The sequence below is a fragment of the Nesoenas mayeri genome (assembly GCF_963082525.1).
Source record: "Nesoenas mayeri genome assembly, chromosome: 2".
Taxonomy (NCBI): domain Eukaryota; kingdom Metazoa; phylum Chordata; class Aves; order Columbiformes; family Columbidae; genus Nesoenas; species Nesoenas mayeri.
In genome coordinates this window covers 105,108,756-105,130,407 of record NC_137543.1, presented here as the reverse complement: position 1 = coordinate 105,130,407, position 21,652 = coordinate 105,108,756, and the positions used below count along the sequence as shown (strand labels likewise).

Genomic DNA, 21,652 nt, shown 5'->3' with positions numbered 1-21,652 from the left:
GTAATCTCAGTGGCCTGTGACTTTTTGAAATCAATAGTTTCCTTTCAGGCGGAGTTTAAACTGCTTTCTATTATGTGGAGCCTGATGCTGTAGCACAGAGATGCTTAAGATGCCAACTGGGCTGATCTTCAAGCAGAGGGTAATGTAAGAAGAAATCTTTCTGAGTACAGGGGACAAGAGAGCACATGGTGCTTTATTTTGCAGGGAAAATATATTGCTAAGGTTGACCTGAAAGCAATTAGTGGTTCATTTAATTGAATCCATGAATTCACCTGTGCAGTCTATTATAACATTATATCGAGATAATTTAAGTTCAGTTTAGTACAGCTAGCTGAGGGGTTATAGAGATTTATAACAGATTACCTTCTATCTATCTGCTGAGTGCATGCTTAATTTAAATGAAAGAGCGTCCTGGTTGTTCAGCCATGAATACTGCCCTGTGGCAAACCTGGACTTTTCCCCCTAGAGATATGGCTACTCTCTTTCCAAAATCATTAAGCTGTTATATTTCTGGGCATACATGGGCACATGTAAAGAGGTCATTGTCCTAAATCCAAACAGCTGAGTTTTTCATCATTTTTAAAGCAAAACTCAAATGTTGTCTTCTGTTGAGTAAATTGAACTGAAAGGGCTTTGGTTGTGCTGCTGAGACTTTTCTTTGTTTAAAAGGCATCTTCTGTCACAACTAAAATCCCTCTACTATATAGTGCTTTTCTTCTCCCTGCCCTGCTATGTGCTGCTTCGGTCAGAGCTTTCCCACTGTCAAAGAAAGAACTAGATGGCTATAACATTTGGTGAGAGCCTTGCTTTGCTATAAGTATTCATAGCTATGGCTTATTTCTACTTTGAAGGGCATCACTGGAAAACTCCAAGGGAATTCATAACAGGATGTTTATTACATACATTGTTGTGCTCACCCACAAACAGTACTTCAAGATCTATTACATTTCCTTCCTAATGGATCATAATTCACAATAAATGGATGTCTTGATCCTTTCTTTATGTATTGAACACCACGTAAGGTTCAGGATTTTTTATAACTTTTTGTATTGATCCGTGTTTCGGAGTCCTATAAAGAAAAAAATGTACAGATCAGTTAGAATAGAAAATGTATTCAGCACATATTATTAAGAAAAGCAGTTTTTATAGGTTTACAAAGATTAGCAGTGGGGGTGTTTACCTCTTCACTCACAGCTAACTCTCTCTTCTTCCTCTTTCCAAGGTCGGTGTTTAACACCGTCCAAGGCTGGCTGTCCACATGTGATACGACTATACTAGAACGGCACAGGGCTGTGCTGGATTCTACATCTTTGTGCTGCAGAACCTTGTATACATACAAATCATCCTTGGATCCTCACATGGGGAACCTTTCATAAGTAGAAACATTTCTGTTTCATCTATCAAAAACCTGCTCGGGACTGTGGGATCAAATGCATCTTATTTTTTTTTTTCTGCCAGATCATGCTGTCATTTTTCTTTAGCTTTTCTAAGTGATGCTACAAGAATGTATAAAAAATAAATGGCAGAGTTAAGCAGAGCTGGACCTCTGCAGCAGTGCGATAACCTTTTATGCTGTTAGAATCACCATGACCTTTTTGGCTACTCCATAGATCTTTTGCTTGTAGATAGGGAAAGTAGAGAAGGGAGAGAAAGAGTAGATAAAAACTATATTTGGCAGCATGTCTGCTTCTACAAGTAGCTCATCAGATGCATACTAACTACATCAACTTTGGTAATAATCTGAACTGTACTGTTTATTTGTTTGCCTTATAATGGTGCCTAGGCAGGAGCCACAACTCTGCATCTCCAGGTAGCGTGGTAAGGCCAAAAAGGCTTTAAAAAAAGATAACCTAATTACACTGATAAGTATCACTATGTGCTACTTATACAGCTGTTACTTATGCACAAGTCCAGCCACAATTTTTTCCTCTATACAATTTATTTTTACTTGTTTTCTTCTAGATTCATAGAATATTGAATTTCAGTTTGTTGGGTACTAATTAATGGTGCTTTGTGTCATCAGCAGTCTCAAAAATAGATACATCTTTTCACTTGAGTGGAAAAGAGCTTCTACACTAGTAGCACATAATTTTCAATAGAGAAATAGTAGTATTTTCACTATGTGGTGATGAAATCAACACCAGTAACTGAGGATTAAAATCCTGTATCTTTTTTACAGTTAAAGAAATAACAAAACATAAAGAACAAGTAATTGATGTTAAGTATATCTTCAGTGAATGATAACAGAGAAGACATGGGGCAACTTAGTATACTGTTGTCGTGGTTTAACCACAGCTGGCAACTAAGCGCCACTCAGCCGCTCACTCAAACCCCGCAGTGGGATGGGGGAGACAGAAGAGTAAAAGTGAGAAAACTCATGGGTTTACATAAAGACAGTTTAATAGGTAAGGCAAAAGCCACGCACACAAGCAAAGCAAAATAAGGGATTCATTCAGTACTTCCCATCAGTAGGCAGATGTTCAGCCATCTCCAGGAAAGCTGAGCTACATCATGTGTAATGGTTACTTTGGAAGACAAACATCATCACTTCAAACATCCATCCCCTTCCTTCTGCTTCCCCCCAGCTTTTAATTTCTGAGTATAACATCATATGGTATAGAATATCCCTTTGGTCAATTGGGGTCAGCTGTCCTGGTTGTGTCCCCTCCCAGCTTCTTGTGCAGCCCCAGCCTACTTGCTGGTGGGATTATATGAAAAGCAGAAAAGGCCATGACTGCTTAGCAACAACTAAAACATGAATGTATTATCACCATTATTCTCATACTAAATCCAAAACACAGCACTATACCAGCTACTGGAAAGAAAATTGACTCTATCCCAGCAAAACCAGGACAGCTGCATATTAGTTATATGTATTTTTTGAATGTTTGAGTAATCAGGGTAGGTGGTTGCATAGTTATTGTGTGAATGTTCAACATTAAGGATTCGTATAGTGCAGTGCATTTGTGCTAGAATGGATTTGCCTGAATGGTATCTGTCTTGTAATCATGGTCTTCATCTCAAGTCTGCTGGTTCTGTGGCCAAGAGAGCAAATAGTTAAAACCAGTTAAAGTTTAAAAAGGCCTATAAGTGGTATTTTTTGAAGTCTTTAGTTACAGAAATGCTTGTGGGTAGAGTGCCAGCAGAAAATCGCTGCATCAGAGCTGAAAGCAATAATAGTAATGTTGCTATTAACTAATGCAAATACTATATACTATGGTATATGACCTTGCACTGGCTTATGTGCTGAAAATTAGAACAAGGGAAAGTAGTTGCATTGTACACTTCGCTTTATTTTAAATGTGATTGTCATCTTTACTTTTTGTCCCTCCTTTGTTATAGCGAGAAAATTGAATTTTAGTCACGACAACAAAGGCACATTTCATTATATAATCATTACACTCTCCAGGGATGTATTTATAGCAAGCTCAACTACACAGGGAGGCAAAGTATAATGGCCTAATATCAAGAGAGTATCAGTGCGCTGAGCCCTGTGGGACGTGCACGGGAAGGAATGTGGTCACAGTCATAGAAGTCGATCTGACTTGTTTTAGCACTGATGTGATGGGAGCCGGTGGTAAATTTCCCTGAGATGACTTCCACAACCATCATTTGTGGAGTGCTTTAAACAAAAATGCAGGACTTCAGCAGGGTGCCGTCTTGGGGTTTTGTGTGTGTTTTGTTTTCCTTAATTCTTTCAGGATCTAGTATCCATTGCTTATTATCCACAGAGTTGGAGAAGAATGGTGCTGAAGCTGCTAATGTAGCACGATCATATTCACAGATTTTCTTGTCATGTAGAATTGAGAGTGGGAGGCTGTTAGCATTGCTGCATGAAATTCCACAGAATATATAAAATATGAAGAAAAGGTAATCACTAAACTGTTATTGACAGTTGTTACAGTGTTTAAAGAGAAATATGGTCTTCTAATTGTTCCTTAGTTTATAAGGATTACTCAAAATTGCAGCTATTCACTGAATATACCCTGAATATTTTATTGAAGTAAGATATAGTGAATATTGTAGTCAGGTAGGAACCTTGTCTGAGTGGTATGGTCTACAAGTAGCATTCATTTGTATGAACACTTGCTTTTGTACAGCTTTTCTGCTAACAATGGAAAGTGTGTGTGGACATGTGTGGCTTTTTACTTACTATCAAATTTTTGCAGGAGATGATGCTGATTGGTTAAGCCATTGTCTTAAAGGAGAGCTGAATGGAAGACCCACATGACTAATACAGCAATTTTAATGCATTTAAGCTAGTCTCTGTCTGAGTCCTGAGCATGTTACAGTTTTGTCACAGGTGACAGTCACTGCTCACTGACAGCCTGTGAAATGTGGCTATAATATTGACACAGACTGGATAAGCACTAGCAGAAAGAGGAAAAGGGAAACTGTGGGGGGCAGTGGGGGTAGAACAAATCTATTACTGTACAGTGGATCACATAAAGATCTAATGCAAGTAATTTTCAGATTATGCATATTCCTTTTGTATCCTGATGCTGGTGGGGGCAGGACTTACATGTTGTCTGCTTGTCACTCTAATGGGGTTACAAAGACAGATAAACATACAGCTTAGTTCTGCATGAAAACCAGTAAGCTGTTTTAATTGTGTTTAAGATTTGTCCAGTTTCCGCCAGTTCCCCCCCACCTCATGTCTAACATGTGAACCCAAAAAAATAAAGTGTACTTGAAATACCCTGCCTGCTTCGCAGCCTTGAAACTTCTCTTACATAGCCCTGATGCAAAACCCTCAGTACTCTGAGGAATAGCATGGACATATATAGCATAGTAGTTTTTTAGGGAGCCCTGATAGCAGTTCAGCCCTCATATAATTGATCCTGGGTTGGTTAGAATTGAAAACAAATGCATCCAAAAGTTCTGTAATGCATTTTCTAATAACTCTGATTTCATTTTTTTGGTAACAAAACTCAAAGACAGATGCAGTTTGCTTCCCAGCTCTTCCCCAAACTCTTACAATAAAACTTTTTCCTGCTTTCTTCTCACATCCCTCAGGAGAATCCTCTTTCTTTTTTTTATGGCACTATGTTGTGATTGATATATGTAATTTTTTTCCAGAAACGCCATTTTTCAAGCCCTCATCATTGTTCCTATCTGAAAAGCTTGCCTTTGAACAGCCTGGGGCTGCACCCTGTTCTCTGTCACTGGGATATCATCTTGCCTTGCTCGACTGAGTGTGATTTTTTCCACTGGCTTCAAGGACCAGACATTAACTCCTATCCCTGCTGACCCAGGGAAAGGGAGTTAAAAGCATCTCAGTGCCTCCAGAGCAATACTCCCTGGTACAGCACAAACATCATGCTGCCGTGTTTCTTTTTCATTCACTCCATGCTACCATAGAAGAAAGGAAGCCGAACTCCTCGCTGCCATGTAGATATTACATTGGACACCACAGTGATGCTTTGAAATGTTAATACCCCCTCAAAAACAGGCAGCTGAGGGAGAGCAGTGGTTTGGTTTCGGTTGTGACTCAGACTGTCACAACAGGTCCTGGCAGAAATAAAATAAAACAGCCATGAGCAGCCTGCAGGCTCCTGGGGGGTAAGGGCATGTGCCACATTTTATGGCTACCATTTCAGAATCATTTTAACTGATGTGCCACAAGTGAGAAAACTACTTGTCTCTCAGGCGATGTCGGCCCTGTTGTGGTGGTGCGGGGGCACACCTGCTGCTCCTCAGCACATGGCAGGGGTGGGTGGGCTCCTGCTGGCTCTCACCCCTGCCAGGGGAAGGAAGGAGGCTGGAGTGGGGCAGCTTTCCACCTTGGGCCAAAGGGACACTTGGTCTCCTGGCGAGGAGACAGGAGGCAGATGGAAGTAAATAGGAGTGGTCCCGGCCCACTGAGAGGGGCCAGAGGGTGATGGGCCAGGGTGAAGGAAGAGGCATGTCTCACAGCAGCAGCTTCAGCTGGGAGGAAAAACCCTGGTGATGACTGTCCCTCTACCTTCTTTTTCACCACCTCTTCTTGTTCTCTGATGACTCCTTCATACAGGCCTTTCGTTTTAATGATAGCGTAGCAGTGAAGCCAAGTCACACCAAGGCCTGAAGGCTTCCAGCTTTAATCTGTAATGAAATGTAGAGAAACCTAGCAAGGTCTGACACATTCTCAGTCTCCTGAAAGAGAGACTTGGGAACTGAGATCTGGGAATCAAGTGTTCAGACCAATGTGCTTCCCAAAGCAGTGAATTGTTTTGATTCATCTTTTTTTTTTTTTCCCCCCCTTAATTTCCCATAGAAATTGGGAAGATTGACCAAGATATATATAAATACAACACCCCAGGATTCACTGGCTGCCTATCAAGAGTGCGGTTCAACCAGATTGCTCCACTCAAAGCAGCTCTGAGACCTACCAACGTGTCCTCTCACGTTCACGTCGAAGGAGAGCTGGTGGAATCCAACTGCGGAGCATCTCCACTCACCATTCCACCAATGTCGGCTGCTACCGACCCATGGCACCTAGACTCAGGTAAGCTGGGGTTCATGCCACGTTAGCTCAGTGGAGCAGTTCAGAGAAAAAATACATCCACCTTCCTCTGTGAGGAAACCAAAACTGAGTGGATGTGATTGATAGATGACTCTAGTACTGTAATTGTGATAGGAAGGGCAAAGCTGGAATGACAGAAATTAGCCACCACTTCTAAGTGCAGTTACAGGGTATTTTCTTTGCCTTTTTTAAATACTCTGCTTTATTTTTCTTTTCCATAAGTTTACACTCTTTGGATGTTGCTTTTTTACCTTATGCTGTGATAGCACATTCATTGTCATAGTAGGTATGTAGTAAGCAAAAAGTTTCAGTTACAAATAAATAGGTACAGTAGCATTTCTTACACTGTATTCCTAATAAGTGAGTATATTGTAGTCAGTTTCATACAAAAAAAAAAAACAAGTATAATTTTATGTGTAAATATATTTATATGAAGTACTGATTTGTTTTCTGAAATGTCTGCTTTCCTTAGGCCTTGTTTAATGGGAAATCCCATTAGTCATGATGGCATTCATCTCATACTGAAAATGCTGGAAAGCTATAACAATTTTCTGATCTCAGCAATCTCATTCTGCTTTTGCGACTGAAAGTCTTTGAAAGTATACATTGTGCCTAATTTTAGAAGTGTTTTTTTTTCTCTCTTTGAATACTTAAAAAAATCTTTTCCCTCTATGTTTATAGGGTCGAGTGTTTGTTGACCCCTCTCTTGTATTTTGTCCTCATTCTGATTTCACTTGTAGCAGTGTAAATTAGAACCTGTAAAGGCAAGGCTGATGGGTTTTCAGTGGTATAAAATTAAAATGCTAGAGCAAAAACTGTGTCAATAATTATTTTTATTCTGATTAGTCTTTGCCTATTGTGTTTGGGGATACAACCACCCATTTTTGTATAAGAGGGGACAGGTACATATGTTTTTCTTAGAAGTATGTGCCAAGGTCATTCCTTTGGGTTTTGGATTTTTTTTTTTTCCTTGAAATGTTGATGAACTCCTTGCAGTATGCCCTTTCAGCTTTTCTTCAGTAGGAGAAATAGGACAGATGTTTATAAGAAGAGGCAGATATTCCAGGGCTGAGGGTCCCAAGCATTGACACAAGCAGCATCATGCTCTAAAACGTGCCATTTCCTCCTTGCTGCCATGCCATTGTAAGAGTTCAGTTCGTCTCTTCCCTGTTTATAACATGCAATCTCCTACTTGATTCTTTTCATCGCAACTTCATAGTCCCTTTCTTCTCTGAAATTATTAGGTCAGTTTGTACCTGAAGGTTGTGTTCTGTGCTCTTTCTGTAAAAGCACATTTCCTGAAGGATACTTCACTGGCTCACGTCTTTGAAAAGTATGCCATAAACAACTTGAGGATGCACTGCTGCTGTGAATCTTGTGCAGCTAATGGGTTTTGCTTGCTAATTTTCATTGGTTTATTTTTGCTGCACTTACTTTGACTGCAAGCTAGTAAAAGGCTATAATTGGATTTATTCAAGATATTTGAACTGTTCCTGATAGCTCCCGTTGTTTGTTCTTTCCATGTGCTACTACACTCGTCCTTGTGTTAGCTCAATCTCCTTTTGAAAACTTTTGGTGGGTTGATTCAACTTTGTTGACCTGACAGATTAAAAATTTACCTATTTTCTTCTGGATTAATTGTAGTATTTGATCATGGAGCCAGCCTGAAGGATATCAGGGAGCATACAGCATGCAATTAGGTTGGCTCAAGCTGTCTGTTAATTTTTGCTGAGCAAAAAAATCTGATTGCCGTAGCCAGACTTGACTGCTTCAAGTCATGGGCAGACAGAATGCAAGTGACCCACCTTCATTTTTGATCATTATAAGCTTTAGTACGACTGTGAGCTCAGGACCCCTCCTATTATCCTCTCCAGTGTTCTGCAGCACTAGAGGAAAAAGATCATATTGCTCTAAATACCTCTAGTGGGGGACTGCTGTACACTGAAGGGAACCACATTGTCAAGTGAGTCACAGTAGAAAGAGTTTTCACAGCAAGGGGGTGTTGTTTCACTGGGACAGGAGTGAAAGGACATATGAGCGTGGGTGAACAATTCCTGACTTTCACTCTGAGTGACATTCCCGCAGCACAAAGAGGAGGCATCATGGCAACTCATTTATTGGTGTCAGGTAAGAACAACTCAGTCTTTGTAAAAGTATCTCTGGTGGTCTGACAGAGCCAGCTGTGTTTCAGTCTCAGGAAAAATATTTACTGTAGACTGTGTAACCTCACACACAGGTGATCTTGATGACTGGTTCCTGGGTTTGGCTTCAGTGTCACTTTGCTTTAGTATGTTGGCAGGTTGCACTGATGATTTATGTTTCCCAAACCCCACTACAAGACTTTCTAATACAAATTGTGTTGAAAGAGAAAATGGAAAAATCAAAGGTATAGGTAGTGTTTCCCGTTGGCTCCAGAGCTGGAATAGTCTTGGTACTCTCAGCATTAATTTACTCCTTCACTAAACCAGCTGAAGTGGTAAAGACAAAAAGCCCTTTTGAAATTCACAGAAATACTTGCAGTTGTGCTAAAACAAAAGCCACAGATGCTCTGCCACAAAGGAATGGTTGCAAAGAACATGGCTTTGAAAGCAGCAGTTACTTTGTAGAGGTTTTCTAATTTAAAAAATGTTTTCATCTGTAATTTTTATTGTTTTTCTTACTTCATTTTAAATAGATGTTAACAGAACATGAGAGTTGAGGATGGGTGGTTCATAGTGAAAATATCAGGAAATATTTTCTGGCAAGTGTCGTGGTTTAAATCTCGTTCAGCGACATACTCCACACTTATCCTGATTCATATTTTGAGTTAAGTGTAGATTTGTAGGTTTGCTTCTCAAATACTGTAGAATTGAACACTGAGGATTGAAAAATGCTATAGGAGGGATCAAATAAGTGTTTAAATAGGACAGATACAACAGACAGCAAATGGAATGATCTTTTCACGTCTAAACTGCAGTGCTGGATCAGACCTTATGAGTAATTACCAAACGTTAAGCAGGTTCTGCCTGATGGGTGACCTACATGAAAGGTTTACCTTAAACTCTTCTATGTAGTTACTCCATGGACGCCTCCTGCTAGCTGCAAAACGTTTTGGATGCCTGAACAGAAAGGCTAAAGGGAAAATCGTAAAGACATGCATCAGTCACTTGCAGTTGACCCTTAGAAACAAGTTCAGGGGTTTATCAATAAGAAACCTTGTTGATTTACTCCCCAGACAAATGGACCGTACAGCTTCTCAATTCATGATCTTGCTCTTTCTAGTAGCCTTGAATTCACATATATTTCACATTCACAACATTTGTTCTTTTTAAATATTTGTCATTGTAAAAATGCCACTTCCCTCCCTCCCCAACCCTGGCTGGCATTTTGCCATGCTACTGGGAAATTATCTTAAACTATTATCTTTTTCAGCTTGTGAGTATTCTTACAATGCATAATCTTCCTGTTGCTATGGCAATCCTTTCTTGGTGTTGATGAAGTGCAGGAATTCCACAAGTCATTCTTTTCTAGTATATGACTTTCTAGTGATTTAAAAGTCAGTAATCAAACTCAAGCAGATCATCAATCTAGTTCCCTTCCTGTATTTTCCTCCCATCCATATTATCTCAGTTCGTGTCAGACAGTCCGATTTGCTTTGGTTACATCAAAAGGAGTGTAGAAAGGAGGGAAAAGAGAGCCTGATCAATTACCATCTTACTTAAAAGTTACATGTCCTACCTTTACATGTTGTCTAAACCCAGCGAATTACCTGTCTAGCATACATTTGAAGACAAAAGTTATAACTGCATGCCTTTAACTATATCAGCATGCATGTTTTAATATCTATTACTGTAGTGTATGTAAAAAAAAAAAAATAAAAATCACCAAGGGGTTTTTTAATAGCACTCAGTTCAAATTAGCAAAGATGTATGTCAGTAATAACTGACACCTTGCTCATTTTAGGGAAGGAAACAAAAGCCCAAACAGATGCTTATTTTTATAGTAAATAAACTCCTACGGCTGAAGAGCCCTGTACTTAAAATCAGCAGATACATATTATTGGGGTGGAGTTGTTTAGTTTGTGGGTGTTTTTATCTAAGATAAAGGTTCTGCAGTTTCTTAATAAGGTTTTACTTCCAAACTTTTCTTATTTCTATAAAAAAGGATTAAAAAAATCCTACTACATGTATGTGCCTCTCCATTTTAGGTGAAATGTGCTCCAGCTTGCCAAGCTACCTGATCTTGAATTTAGTAAAAGCAAATGATAACAGAAGCGTCAAGGCATATACAACAGTTGATAAACCATGCTTTAGCACCTCTAAGCTGCCATGGCACTGTGCAGCTGCAAGATGCATTTATTCTGATTATGAACAGAATGGCATTTAGAGTATTTAACGTGGGATTTAGTTAAACCCTTATTAGCATCAACATTATAAGAATTAAATGGAGTGGGATTAAATGCCACATCTGGAATGTTCTTCCAAGTGGTGTCACTTTTTTTCTGACTGTATGTTTTTAAACTCTAAACGTTCTTTAGTTTTGTAGAATATGAAAGGCCTAGCCTTTTAAGAATCAACAGCTTACTTTGAAACCTATTCTGAACATGGCCGGCAAAGACATTGTATGAAGCCATGCACCACTGTCATCAAGATTAAAACAACTGCCTGCAGGATTAACTCCCTTTTTGTTACAAATTCATCCTTTCACAAGTGATGGCAGAAGAGAGTGGGAGGGCTCAATATTGGCCATATCATCCATGTTCGCCTAGTTGGCCAACTAGTTACCTTTGCTAAGCAAAAGATATTAAATTTCTGAACTAAAAGAAAGTGCCACTCGTGTTACTGGTGACAGTGATGAAGGTCACCTTCTGGATTCAGATGCCATTGGCTGGGTTGTTGTCCCACCCTTGGACCAATGGTACCCACATCTCAGAGGGCAGAACAGCAGCATCTGAGGAGAGGCTGTGTCAGACGTGCACTAGGATGGTTGTGGCAACTGAAAGGAGAAATAGCTTTTGCCCTTGTCAAGTACGGCACAGTGGGAAGGAAGGATCAAAGGCTTTACTTGCTGGAGGGCAGCCATTTAGCCCTCAAAAGGGTCTTGGGTTACAAACACATGAACAAAGGGATATTCTCCTGACCACAGACATTGAAAGCCTCCTGTATGCATCAGCGAATCCAACAGCAGGAGGATTAGAGTCAATGGTAAGGTGTGATGCAGCACTCAGTCTCCCCTCTAAGGGACAGCAGGGGAGCAGGGTCTCTTCTCTGGGCTTCCTGCAAGGGGCAAGTGAGTTGTGTGAGAGGGACGGAAGAAGTGCACCACTTTTATTCATGATGCAGCCTTACATATCAAAATTTGATCTCCTAGGTGCTAGCAAAATTAGAAATGGATGTGAAGGCAGTTGCTAGAATAAGATGATGCCCCTCCTTTTTCAAGCATAGCAAACAGAATTGGTTACCTGTACTGCAATCAGAGAAAGACGCCAGATTCTCTCTTTGAAGTTACTGATCACACAAGGTGGCTGGGTTTTTTAAATTAATGTGTAAACATTGGGGTGCTCTTTGTCTGCCAGTAAGCTAGTTTAATATTTATACTTTTTATACAAGAGATGGAAGATACACTTGCAACTTGCCCTGTGGGCGAGCAGATTCTTCCACTGACAGCAAAATCAGGTTTCCTCTTCTGGGAGTGACCAGCATTCATCCCTAGTTCTGCCAATATAAATATTGTTTCTGAAGTCCGTAGTGTTGGCCTGAGTTGGCCTGAGTTCTTTTCAAACAGGGAGGTGGCATTTTTTTTTAGACAGCCAGCAAGTAAGTCTAGCAGAAATTCATATCTCAGTTTCTAAGCACTGAGTGTTTCTTGCAGGCGAGAAGTTAAGTAGTAAACATTGAGATGCAACAGCTTCTACTTTTCTCCTCCCCATCGAGTAGCTAACTAGGAAGAGCATCTGTCTGAAATTTGGCACAATCAGTGCTTCATCCTTGAATGGCTTAATTATTGTCTTTGAATTACTGTAAGTCTATTGATTTGGAATAAAAGTGCCTCCTTCAGTCTCATCTAGTTCCTTCACACAATTATGCATAGTGTTTTCTTATCTTTAACAATATATAATTTCAGCATGAAATTTCTGACACTGTCTAGTATGTCAGACAGCTGACAGACTGCCAAGCTTGTAAATTCTTCTGGCATTCCTTGAGTGACCAGCATAGTAGCTATTTCATAAGCAGTGATTTGAATGTTAATGCTGCTACCTAACATCAAGACAAGAAGGTGGTAATATTAAAAAGAGGGTGTTTTCCATCCTCTGCAAAGACTATATTTTTTCCACAAGTACTAACTTTAACCAGGAACTTGGGGATGGCATAAATTAGGGAAAAAATGGAGTAGAGATGGAAGCATTTAGATGCCTGAGCACTTCATGCAACTGCCTTCTTTTTCCTTTCCTTAGGCTGAAAAGCACTTCACTTCCTGTGTAAGAGGTTATTTGAGACTACAGTCAGGTCATTACAGGTATTAAAGTTTATTTAGATTTAAATTCTCCAGTCTGACTCATTCCTCATTCCTAGTTCAAGCCTTTCTTTTTTGTAAGCGCATGAATGCTGAAAGTGCAGAACCTGATATTGTTGTTCATATTCTGCCTGTGAGAAGCTTTTTCTTCCAATGACCTCAATAAACAGAGTCCATAATTTTTTTTCTAGCTGTCATAAGTTTACAGTTTTGTTTTGTATTCTCGTTCATTGGGTTGGATATTTTATTGGTTTGATTTGGTTTGGTTGTTGTTTTTTTCTTTGTTTCTTTCAGGTATTCCCTGTGGGTCCATTGTCAGCAATTAGCCATATACAGCTAGGCTTTGATCAGCACTTAACTCTGCTGTTCCTTTGAGACCACCAAAGAGTTTCGTATTCTACATTAATTATAAAAGGAAGTATTTGTTTGTCTTCCTTAACAGGTGAAATGTAAGCACTGCTCATAAAATTTTCATGAAAGTAATAGCTTAGGCCAGCATGACTAATACAGTTCTTGTCTGGAGTTGTAGTGAGACCCACTGTGAGAGAGATGTTAATACCAGGAATTAAAACACAGGTGAGTTTAGGTCTTTGAGTGATGAGGATGCTCTAATATGCTGCAAAAGAATTGGAAATTTGGCCAAGCAAATGTTCAAAATGCTGCTTCTGAGACAGAACTTGCTGAAGTTCAAACTGCCGATAAACACAATGCAAAAATGATGCTAGCTGTCTGCTGTCCTTTTAAACTAAGGAAGAAAATCCTGTAGTATACAAGTACTAGTTAGTAAAATGTTTTGGTCTTGTCTTCCACTGCTTTGTACAATTACTTGCTTCTATGCAAAAGGAAGTGCCCTTCAGTTCAAGAAGAACAGGGAAATGCTTGAGAGAGTCCAGCGCAGGGCACCAGAGATGATTAAGGGAGTGGAGCATCTCCCTTATGAGGAAAGGCTGAGGGAGCTGGGTCTCTTTAGTGTGGAGGAGACTGAGGGGTGACCTCATTAATGTTTATAAATATGTAAAGGGTGAGTGTCATGAGGATGGAGCCAGGCTCTTCTCAGTTGACAACCAATGATAGGACAAGGGGTAATGGGTACAAACTGAAACACAGGAGGTTCCACTTAAATTTGAGAAGAAACTTCTTCTCAGTGAGGGTGACAGACACTGGAACAGGCTGCCCAGGGAGGTTGTGGAGTCTCCTTCTCTGGAGACATTCAAGACCTGCCTGGACGTCTTCCTGTGTAACCTCATCGGGGTGTTCCTGCTCCAGCAGAGGGATTAGACTAGATGATCTTTTGAGGTCCCTTCCAATCCCTAACATTCTGTGATTCTGTGAAGTGTAAAAGTTACTATTGGGAAATGACCATACAAAGGGCAAAGCAGAGGAGAAGCATCTAATGCCTTCCAACCAACAGAACGGGAATGTGTTCCATGTTCCATATTTCATCTAGAATTGATTTGGGACAGTTTAAGCTGCAAAGATTGGTCTCCTAATAAGGCACAGCTTTTTCTGTCCCTTTGCTAGGAAGATTGCTTTTTAAGACTGAAAGAATATTGTACTGCCCTTTCAAAGCAAGCCATTCATAAAACTCCATTTCCTCTTCTACTTAAGGTTGTGGACAGCAAAGTTCACCTGCAGAATGAAATTCAAGGCCTAATAACACAGCTGGTTCAGGAACAACTATCATGACTTACTGAGTTGCTGACTGTCATGTCTAGCGGTGAGAATTGGCATTGTCCTAGTTCATTGACCATGGAGTGGTCAATCATTGGAACATCATTCAGTGGATTTCCCTCCAGCGCTGCCGTTGTTCATTGTTGGCATTTCCATTGTTCACTCCAAAATTCATGCTGTTTTAACAGAAACATCCAACTGCTCTTTCTTCTATAATCTGCGCTTACTTTCCCACACTGTCCCAGGCATTTGCATACAGAAGGGTTGTTCAGAGGACAATTTTCTACTGAGCCATGATTTCAGAGGATTTTTAAATTTATGCACATTTCATATTAGAATAAAAAGACACAATTGGAGACCCTTCACAACGAAAATGTAAAAATGTGGGGTTTTTGTTTTCTGTCATATCTGTGCATGACTGTCTCTCTCAGCAGAGCTCACCGATAACTCAGTAAAAATGCTTACGATTCAGTGAAAAATTCTTAGAAAAAAAAAATAACAGAAGCCTTCAAAATGTTTTTGATCTTACAGAACATACCTAAAAAAACTTAGTTTAAATAATTGTTCCTAATAGCACCGATGCATTGGAGGACTTTTAGTCATTTATGTACTTTTTTTCTCATTTTGTTTTCTCCCTTTCCCTCCCAGCAAAGAAGGTTGCAAAGAATTGAATAAATTTGTGAATTTTGAGCTTATGTTGAGGATTTCATGTTCCAAATAATTTGCATTACTGATGACAGAAAGAAGAAAATTACATTTTTAAAGTCAAAAGCCTGCATGTATGTTCTGGTAGCTTCAGAATTATGATATGGGTGTACTTTTTCCAGTATCCCGTAGTTTACACCAAAACCATTATTAAGTCTGTGACTGTGACATAGAGACAGAAAAATGGTTCATAGTAGGGATTTACTTGTAAGTGTCTAATGCTACAGTTGAGGCATCACTTAAAACTTGGGAAGTAATGATTGTCCCCCATGCTGGAACAAAAATAACTTTTTACAAATAATATAGTTGTGGTTAATAATATCTCTCAAATATTTTATGATTGGGTGTGGGTATTTTTTTTTAACTTGGAAATGCTTAATATTAGCTGCAGCTAAATTCTCAGTTGTATACTTAAGCTGATATCTGTGGTACTTTAATTAAACTCTGTTAACAGAGTTTAGTGTTAAACAATGTTCCCTCAGAATCTGCTCTTAAATGTCTAGAAAAGCAGGAGGAAGGGCAGTTTTCCTCCTTTCTCTGTTTTCAGCTTGGAGAAGTAGGAAAAAAATAGATGTGTTAATAAAGTTAAAAAAAAGGGGGGGAACTTTAACTTTTTGCCTTGGCAGCATAAAAGCACACAGCATTTTTAATAAGGCTTTGGTTTGTTTTCTTCTTTTTCTGAATTGCCGTAGTTTACTTGTCATGGTTCTTCACAGAGCCAGGCTTGGGAGGAGAGCAGTGGATGAGACAAACATGGGCAGTGGGATGAGCAAGAAAGGGCAAGTAGAGTCTACAGATTGTGGTGTCCACCTTTGATGCAGGACTGTGTAATGGAGTTGTTTACTCCTGCTCCATCATTTCTGTGCATGTATTCAGAGTTTCTCTTGTAATCCAGTCCCCTTAGGAAGGGAAAATTGACTGCGACTGAACATTAGTTTCTACTATCAAGAGTCAAGCTATTAGTTTCTGTACTCGCAGGCTTTAATAAGGACTGCTCTGTGATCACGACATCCGGTTGTTACAGTTGTGTCTCTGGTTCATATTTATGGTAAAATATAGATGGTCTTAATAATGGGAGAATACTTCTCATAATTGTGGACATCTGTAAAGCTGACAGGTCACAGCAGCCTCGCAACCTATGTTAGTTCTAGGCTGAACAAACTCAGTTTCTAGCATTTCACAGGTTTCATCCATTGTTTATTTTAGACTTGTGATCATGTCCACCGTTCCTTTTTTGGAGCAAATATAAATGGTATCTTCCTTCGTAGCATGGTGTATTTTAACTAAGACTTGCCCACTCAGTAAAAAATTTTAACTAAAAGAGTTACTTCCAATAGCTTATATGTAACAGTCCTGGCAGTGTATGTCAAAATGAGATTTGCCTTTTACTTTGTAATTCTCAGTACTGCTGTCTAGCTGAAAAGTTTCCCCATTTGTTGTTGGTTTTCCCCTTGCATTTACTGAACAGCCTTTTTCTGATTTCTCTGCCCACACCTACTTCCTGGACTACCTTTGTACTTTAACAGGGCCATTTCGGATTTCAATTTTGTGAATTTGCAGAAGGCTTTGTAAAAACCCTGCCTCTGCAAATGGCAGATGCAAAATCATGCCTACTGTAATGAAGCAACATTATTATTCACTCTGTCATCTTTAACATCTAAATCCTAATCATGGTCTGTTTATTCAGTCCTGTCTCCCCTTTCCATTCAGCGAGTGCTGCTGAAGTGCAGCTGGCTGTGGCAATGACCATGCCAAGCGTGCTGGATGATGGTAGGTCTCCTACTGCATTTTTGTGGTCATCTAAAATTTCAAATGTCATTAAAATGATGACCAAAACATGGATTTTGCCTGCAGTCAGTCTTTAATCACTCTTTTAAGTGCCGCAAAGTTTCTTTAACCCCATTTACCCTGAGACTAATAACAGAAAGTTGAAAAGTGCAAAATCTAATAACAGGCTCTGTAGATTTACTCTGTGCTTATTGCAACTATGGCTTTGTAAACAGCATCCCATTAAAGAAAAAGCAAAATATGCTGTGTCCTTTTACGTAAGTTAGCTTCAGGATGATAGTGTTTGAAGCAAACCCAATTGCCTGCTGTGGGAAGACATGTTGCAAAGAACAGCATCGCCCAGCTTGGATACTGGAAGGGAATCAGATGAAGTGATGTTCATAAGCCACAGATGAGCTCAGCATTTGCTGGTGCAGTTTAGTCTTTCCTCACACTAGCTGCAGGTTTTAGGAAAATGTTTTTGATGTGTCCTGACAGCAAACCACTGGCTCTGTGCCACAACTGTATGAGCAGAGGATTTCAGGGAACTGGCAGCACATCTCTTGCACCAGGGTTTTCCAGGCTAGCTCTCTGCTCTGTTTTTTATATTTTGATTCACATAGAGAAACGTAGGGAATATTCAGAAAAAGCTCTCAAGGTAAGGAAACATTTCCAGTACAGTCCCCAAACCAAATGGGAATCAGCTGTTGGAAACCAACTTTGTAGGGCAGGTAATAAAGGAAAACTGAATAGTCCTATTTGTGGCCTCAGCTAACAATTAAATCACACAGTATGTAGGACAAAACTCCTGGAGTATCCTTCTCAAACCCACCTTACGTTCCATTCTCAACCCACTTGCTGTCCACGTGGGCTTTGCAGAGTAACTACACATAGGAATTGCAGCTCCATGGCACACATTTGCTCTGGGCAAGTCACATTGATGTCACAATGATAATGGAAGAATCTGAACAGGAAAGAGGTGTTCCCAGCTGCGACAGAGAAATGAAGGTAACACACTTGGCCATTAGCAATTCGCCCTGTACTTCATCTGCATATTACAGCTATGCAAATTAGTTATTATACCACTGTGATTTAGATTCCCATGAAACATGAGCGTCAGTAGTAACAATATTAATTTTATCTGTCTAGTAATTTTAAAACATTTTAGGAGTTACTCTTTACAACCTGCTTTTACCAGAGCATCAGTATTACTGTTGCCCCTTTGTCAGCCTCCTTTAGCATGTTCTTTCCTTGTTTAGTTCCTCAATTTCAGCAATGATGGAAGAAAGAATCTCAGTTGTCTTCTTGACAAAGTTGCTTGATATTGCTGAGGAATGTGACCGTAGTAAGGTCAGAGATGAATCCCTATGTGTTTGAATGACATAACTGCTATCTGAAATAACTGCACTTGGCGCCTATTGGTGACAGTGCTCTGTTTTTAAGCTCACCTTGAAGGGTCAAGGAATGTGCCCTCATACATTCTCTTCTGCCTAATTGCTGTGGCAGGCGTTACCCTTTTGCAGTTCTTAGACCCCTGGTCTGTAGCTATTTCTGATCATTTGAGAAGCTACTGCTGCTCAGAAGAATGTCAAGGGATCTTCCACCTAAGAAAGAAAGTAATGAGTGCTTTTCTTCCTCCTCTATCCATCGGTAATAATACATTCAGTAAAAAAAGTGGTATAGACACTTCTGTAGCAAAAGGTATTCTATACCTCCACATTTGCCTGAGATTTTAGATACAATTTTTCAGTCAAACTAAACCAAACCATAATATAAAAGCAGGTAAGCAGGTCTCCTGCTGACACAAGAGTAACTGAACAGGATTTCATGAATTATGGTGATAATAATCTGCCAACACTGCCGTAGATGCTTTAAAAAAGCATGAACATCTAAGCTCATTTTTGCATGACAGCACTCCTGGTTCTCCAGCAGTTGCAGCAGGGTACAACTTATCCAGTCTTCAGTTAAATACATCTACCAACAATTTTTCTATTTCAAAATCAACGCCATAGTCCAGTGGAAAAGAAGAGAATGATTGCAACCACTTGCTGAGCTCCCTGGGCCTGCTTAGTCACTGCAGTGTCCAGCTGGTATGTCTGACTATAAAGAAAATGTTGATGATAGGTTTGATGAGATTGGCCTTGAAAAGCCTCTGTGATGTTTTCTGGGGATTAAAACCAAGACCACCATCCAAATTCTACTTTAAACCTGTACTGATTCTTTAAACCTGTACTGGTTTTGTTTGGTTTTGTGCTAAAGAAGCTTGCTGAATTTGTGTTAGTAAAGTGATGTTCTGTGTTAACAGCAATGCTTACTGCGGGTAACCTCCTTTATTTTATTTTTATTTTTCTTAAGAGGAGGAAGCAAGAAGTTCTGAGGGATTAGATAATAGTAAAAGATTTTTTCTTCTTCTTTGGATAAATATCTAGTGATCATGGTTTTTTTTTAATTGTATTCTGAACTACTGTGTGAAGTTTCACTAATACTGCAACATGAATCTTTAATTCCTTATTTACAGCCAGCGCTGATTTCCCATACAACGGTCAAGCTATAGGAGATGGAGTTAACAGAAACTCTGCCATTATTGGAGGTAGGAAAAATGTCTGCTTTTCTAAGAAACTTTGCACATGACAGTGACAGCTGAATTGCAGTTGGTAACATATTCGAACTATTTGTTAAGAGCTGACTATGTGGGAAAACTATACCTGAACAGAATAGAGATTTTTGTAAGTCAGTTCCAGCACATTGTCCTAGTGGAATGATTTGTTCTCTCTTAGTTTGTCCCCTCAGACTCAGTTTTAACCAAACAAAAATACTCATTTATGTAATCCACATATTAAACATCCATGTGGGGAGCTACTTTGCTGTAGTTACTTACGTTAACAGAGTGATTAATTTCTATGAAATGGCATGGGCACATTTCCAGTTACAGCAGATTCAGTGTGAATCTGTGTCAAAGACTAATGGCTCTTGACAAAAATCTCTCATGATCTTGTGTTGTTTTTTAGGAACCAAGTTCTCCTATAACTTACGTGCCAGAAAAGGCCCATTCAGTGTGCTAGGTGATGTTAAGCAATACTAGAGTTGAACTTTGAATTAGCATTCAACTGAGTACATTCTGTCCAGCTGCTTCCAGAAATAAGGATCCTGATTAATTTTATGCATACACCATGCAATTTTCTCTGCCCTGTCCTGCAGTACAGAAATGTTATACCATAACTCTTAATGGGAGAAATTTGCCGCTGAAATTTGCCACATCAAATACTGAAGGCATATTAAAAAAATTATAAAGATCAGCCTCATAGCTTTCAGTCATATAAATGCCTATAAAATGACATACTGGTGGTAGGTTTGTCCTTTCATCCACTAAGCTATGTATAAATATTAGAGTAGTGGAAACCAAGTAACTATGGTAACATTGAACTGCCCAGGTAGCTTTGGCTCAGCTCAGAGTTGTGAGATCCTTTATTTTTGTCAAAATTTGGTGTTCTCCTCACTAGTGGCATCTTTCCTCTTCTGTGTAGGCGTCATCGCAGTGGTGATCTTCACCATCCTCTGCACCTTGGTGTTCTTGATCCGCTACATGTTTCGCCACAAGGGAACCTACCACACCAATGAGGCCAAAGGGGCAGAGTCAGCTGAGAGCGCCGACGCTGCCATCATGAACAATGATCCCAACTTCACAGAAACCATCGACGAGAGCAAGAAGGAATGGCTTATCTAAGGCCCTGGAGGATGGGGCCTGGGGTGGGACAGAAGCTGGGCCAGGGTGGGACTGGGATTACTCTTGCAATGGGGCGAGAACACTCTGTGTCAGACACTTGAGCATATGTACGGTAGAAAGATCAGCACAACTGGAGGAGCAAGTGACACGAAAATACCACTGAGACTGGAGGAAAAAAATTATATCTCAAGCATTTAAGAAAAAATACTTTTTAATATTTATTTACAGCAAATTGCCCCTTTCATATCCGAGCAACTAAAACAAAGAGCAGTTTTGCAGCTTCAGCATTGTTTAAAATTTTCAGTAATTCCTTTCTATTTCTGTGGGTGTTTAGAAGTGTTCTGGATACTTGCTACAAGAAAAAGGAGACTTTTTTTTACATTTTTTAAAAGGCGTTTAAAACATTGGCAGTTCTGTCCTGAGAGCAAGTGGCAGGCCTTTCTTCCTAGCATTTTGTTCCTTCATGGCCAGCCACTTCCCCACAGGCTGCCCTCAGCCCCACACCTTGTCCATATCACCATTCATTTTGGTGGTGTTGAGCCAGGAGTTCAGGGCTGGGGGTGGGACACAGAAGTGAGGATTAATGCAAATCATACTCACCAGTTTTTCAGCGTCTCATCAGCCCATACCAACCCTGGCAGGATCAATCTTCTTGAGCCAGGCACTTTTTGGTTGCATACAATTCCCATCAGCAGTGTAAAAATACTGTTATTGCAACTCCTACTACCAGAGAGGGTGATCATAAAGCACAGTAAGCTTTGGGGTTTTTATTATTATTACTATTATTA

General features: G+C 39.8%; 1 protein-coding gene across 1 annotated transcript in view; it reads left to right on the top strand.

Moving 5' to 3' along the window:
- The window catches only part of CNTNAP2 (contactin associated protein 2), a gene marked incomplete at its 3' end in the record, with an annotated part of 1,137,334 nt that extends 1,116,470 nt beyond the window's left edge, over positions 1–20,864 (top strand). Inside the window, exons 22-24 of the mRNA XM_080338877.1 lie at positions 6,257–6,487; positions 19,659–19,730; positions 20,665–20,864. Of these exons, the coding sequence (XP_080195003.1) occupies positions 6,257–6,487; positions 19,659–19,730; positions 20,665–20,864 (503 nt within the window). The remainder of the gene's footprint in view (positions 1–6,256; positions 6,488–19,658; positions 19,731–20,664) is intronic.
- Positions 20,865–21,652: the final 788 nt, after the last annotated feature.